The following is a 4,838-nucleotide window of genomic DNA, read 5'->3' on the forward strand; positions in this document are numbered from 1 at the left end:
CTTGGAGAGTCTATAATTAAAGGGACAAAACAAAAGGGGTTGTTTTTGAGTGACTGTATTATCAAGAGAAGTGATTAGGCGTGCTGTTATATTAAACAGTAAATCATTCTCTCCAATCATTAACGCGAGTGAGGAGCAGTATTAAGTCCAATGCCACTATCGGACAGTTTGATTTCATGCTAAAATATAGGTTTGGCTGCTAATACAACCTTAAAAAGATCTATGGATCTTAATACAAAAATATGTCAATTAATCAATCAATCAATTAGTATCGTCTAAAAAAGTCCAAAAAAAAAAAATGTTTTATTGGGTTTTTTTTTTTTACCTCTAGAACATCGATGGAGACGCATCTTAATCAGAGACATTGCTTACATAACGTGAGTGTTAAAATTGTTGTGCTGTGTTTGATAAAAACACATAATACAGTAGTGCGGTGGTGGCTTGGCGGTTAAGGCTCTGGGTGACTGATCAGAAGGTCAGGGCTTTCCCCAGCACTGCCCCAGCCAAGCCTCCAGGGGGCACTGTATCATGACTAATCGTGTGCTCTAACCCCAACTTCCTAACATGCTGGGGAATGCGAAGAAAAGAATTTCACTGTGCTGTAATGTATATGTGATCAATAAAGACTCATTATAATACACAAACACACATAGAAATTATATAATAGTAAGTATATTACTAGTATATCAATATACTCGTGGTAGATCCAGTTTTGGTTTTCACTTACATCACTTCCTCACAGTACGTTCAGTTATCAGGAAACGGAAACTGATCTGTCCTGAAATATTGGGTGTGTCCATGTTAGTTTCTGTCCATATTCCAAAGAGATTGTGTTATCACGAAGAAGCTTGAAGTGGTCTGTTGCTTTCTACAACAAATGGCTTAATTCAAATATCTATTTTCAAAAGTGTCGCTTTTGTCCACCACAAACGGAGCAAAGTAACACTATTCTTATTGTCGGAAGGCAATGAAATCTATTTTACAGTCCAGTCTTTGTACTCTGCCCTTTCCTTTTATCACTTTTCCAAAATGATATTTCTGATGTTTGGATTAAATTATAGATAGCTTATAAATAAATAAGATTAGTAACAAATATTGGATTTTTAAACTCATTTGTTGTTGTAATGTAGAAATCATTTTCTTTATACTTACTGTTTTTAAAGAATTGTAAATTGTTTCCTCAGAGCAGCAGTGATCGGATGGTTAGCGGTCCAGGACATATCACCGAGTGCCTTGTTTACAGGAAGTGTGGTGAAAGTTTAGGAGTGTAGAAGTCACAATAAAGCAATAAAATCAATCATTAATCGTGTTAATGATTATAAGTGCCTTTCATGCTGTGCTTCACAGTCAAAAATCCACTGTAATATGATTTATGAAATTTTGTGCAGACAATTCACATGTAAAATGATATGTGAATTTTGTTGTTTGCAAACAAAGTACAATCAACAACTGGATTAGGGCTGCAATTATCGATTATTTTAATAATCGATTAATCTGTCGATTATTTCTTCGGTTGATCGATTAGTTGGAATAAAAGGCCAATTTTTGTTTTCTGGGTTGTTTTTTTTTTTTTTTTCGAAAAAAGACGTTTTTTTTCACATTCTGGCCATTGTTGTCCTTCAAACGTTGTACAAATTGAAGGCTATGAAAAAGGTATTAAAGGGTTCTATGTGGGCTATGCTACACATTAGATTTAAAAAAAAATATTAACATTATATTTTGAAAACAAAAAAAAAAAAAACAACTGATTGTCCACAAGCTTTAAAGCGGAAGTTACATCACTATATTAAAAGTGCTAAAAAAAAAAAACGAACGAAAAAAAAAACAAACAAACAACAGAATCAACAACAGAATGATCAAAATAATCATCAAAAGATTTTGTTAAACATATCCTCTACAATTATTAACTAGGTTAATGCAAATAAATCATTTATGCATAGATTCTGGATATCCAGAATATATATATATATATATATATTTTATTATTATTATTATTTTATTTTTTTTAAGTTACATCTAGTAACTTTCAGCTAGTAGCTAACTCTTGTGCCAAGCATTTTTTTTTTTTTTTTTTTTTTGGTACATGTTCAAAGACAAATAAGCTTAAACATAAACTCAGTCAATGAAGATCACAAGCTCAAAAGGTCAAAAATGGTGTTAACGAAATAGGTTTTATTTCAGTTTGTTATAATGTTGTATCATTCCATTCATTACAACACCGATGTGAAATGTATACAGTCAAACCCATCATTAAAATCCAATTAAAAGGTTAACCAACAAACATCGTTTTAAAAAAAACAACAGATCTGTATTTTTATGGTTAATTGTAAGGAAACAATTGACAAGCTTTCTTCTTCCCTGAAATGAAGCCCCACCCACATATCTATAACATGGAGGACATGAGCAGCTTTTTTCCCCCACCCGGGGGCGGGGCTAATAACGTCAACAGAGAAACTAACCTGATCACAATTACATAGCAATATGGCACTAGTCACAATATTTCCAGGTATCTTTTTGAATTCATATGCGTGTAGATTTAGAAACGTTAACGCTTTTAAGCTGTCCAAAATCAGTTTGAAGAATATAAGCACAAACGTCATAAGAATTAAGAGTAATTAAATAAAAGAAAAAGAGCAAAACACAAACTTCCTTTTGGTTTCCTGATCATTATCGGTTATGTTTGGTGAGATGGTGACTGAATTTAAACTGTAAGTGTTTATAAGGTTTATAACAACTTCATAGCACAGACCTTCATAGTACAGACTGTGAATAAGTAAGGAATAAAACACTTCATTCACAGTCATGATCTTAAAGGGGTGATGATGATTCCAAGCCAGGAAAAAGCCAAGCCAAGCCCTAAAAACAGCACTCCTGAAAGTAATATATTCAGCTTATACTACAGTAATTTGCCATTACAGTTATTAGTTTAATAATAACTGACACCTCGCACTTTTTAACTGTTTAAAATTTGAGTTAAAGTCGAACATCTTTGAAACTCCTTCCGTAAAAGTTCAATAAATATCTCTTAAACCAAAACTTTCACCATATCAACAATGTTTTCTTGATCCGTTTATTATTAGGTCAAGTGTACGCACTTAGTCCTCCATATTCCTGCAAGTCCCTGTGAATGAGCTGTTACTATAGAAACGATAACGTATTAGAATGAGCGCATTGATATAAACCTGTGATTTATGTTACAGCCAGAGATACGGTCAGATCTGCTTTTATAGAAAATGAATCAACAATGTCTTATTTGAGAATTTGAGAACACTGCTGGTGTACAATAGAATGAAGTGTTTTATAAAGAAACGCTGTTCAGATCGAGCCATCGAGGGTGTTTATGTAATGATCTTCAGATACCCATTTCAGATAGAAACTCACTCCGCGTGTAACGCTGGATGATCTCAAGGAGACCCTTGCTGATGCGGTAGGTGCCGTGTTGGTTGTAGTCTGACTCGCCGAGGTGCTCGGTCACATAAACTCTGTCAAAGTACGCACCATCAATGCTGACAATGATGCGGTCGGTATTACTGTCGTCATGTTGGCCGGTGTAATCTTTCCGGACGTATTTGGGCAGCATGTGTGCTTTCGGTTTGCTCAGATTCCCCACCTCGTAATAAGGCAGGACAAAATTGGGCAGGAGCTGAACGTTCCCATCGTATCTGTTCTCAAACGGATGGAAACCGAAGTTTCTTCTCGTTGGATTGTAACGCCAGCACATCTCATTGTCGTCATCAAACTCGAGGTATTTGTCAACAAACCAGTAGAGCAGTTTGAGGCCATGTCTTGGCCACGGCGTCCCAAATCCACACTCCTGCAGCTGGGACAGTTCATTCAGCGTCCGTACTCTGGGCATGGTCAGTCTCTATCACAGGGGTCTATATAAAAAAAAAAAAAATATATATATATATATATATATATATATATATATATATATATATATATATATATATATATAAAATTAAATATAATTAAACATATAAAACATTCAACTACCTGTTCACTACACTAATGCTTATATATCATGTTTTATCATAGTCCATGTTGAGCAAATAATCACACAGACAGACAGACAGACAGACAGACAGACAGATAGGTAGATAGATAGACACTGTCATATAGATATACATAGGCCTACATACTGTATAGACAGGCAGACAGACAGATAGATAGATAGATAGACAGACAGACATATAGATAGATAGACAGACAGACATATAGATAGATAGACAGACAGACAAACAGATAGATTGATTGATAGACAGTCAGACAGATAAACACACTTTGACAGACACAGCTGACAAACACAGGAACATTCAGATATATTTCTATTCCAGTTACAGTTCAGTAGTAATAAATATTCCACTCAAGACCATCATACTTTTAAAAGAGAAAAAGTGCACACATACTGTATTTCTGGCAGTTTTTGAAGCTCCTTCTCTTTTCCTAGCTCCTTCTCTGGTTCCTCACAGTGAGTACTCACTTCTCAGTAAACAGAAACTGATCAGCCCTGAACCCGGAGTGGGCGTGTCTAATACATGCTTACATAGAAACACAAAACAACAGTCGACAACAGTTGTAGAATGTTGTGAAACAATTAATTCCCTAACCAGCGCCTCTTTTTTCACCACGTCACTGGTGATCAATGGAAATACACATATTACTTCATTTTTATCGCTGTTATCATCTCGCTTTATTTTCTTCTCATTGTTTGAAGAACTACAAGCATATTTCTTTTCTTTTTTTAAAAAAAAAAAAAAAAGAACGACTCTCTTATTATTTGCTCACTCTGATGTCATCAAAATGACTACATCAACTATCTTATCTCTTGTACTAGT

The 4,838-nt window shown here is 34.6% G+C and overlaps 1 protein-coding gene across 1 annotated transcript; it reads right to left on the reverse strand.

Moving 5' to 3' along the window:
• Window positions 1-2,076: 2,076 nt before the first annotated feature.
• Window positions 2,077-4,620, reverse strand: LOC128606119 (uncharacterized). Its single transcript, XM_053622149.1, has 2 exons — window positions 4,410-4,620; window positions 2,077-3,878 (listed from the first exon to the last, which is right to left on the reverse strand). The coding sequence occupies exon 2, from the start codon at window positions 3,854-3,856 to the stop codon at window positions 3,353-3,355; it is 504 nt and encodes a 167-aa protein (XP_053478124.1). The 5' UTR covers window positions 3,857-3,878; window positions 4,410-4,620; the 3' UTR covers window positions 2,077-3,352.
• Window positions 4,621-4,838: the final 218 nt, after the last annotated feature.

This window comes from Ictalurus furcatus, chromosome 3, assembly GCF_023375685.1.
Source record: "Ictalurus furcatus strain D&B chromosome 3, Billie_1.0, whole genome shotgun sequence".
Lineage (NCBI taxonomy): Eukaryota > Metazoa > Chordata > Actinopteri > Siluriformes > Ictaluridae > Ictalurus > Ictalurus furcatus.

What these genes read in the sequence shown, in the direction of transcription:
- LOC128606119 (XM_053622149.1), bottom strand. Translation starts at nt 3,856, where the DNA reads ATGCCCAGAGTACGGACGCTGAATGAACTGTCCCAGCTGCAGGAGTGT.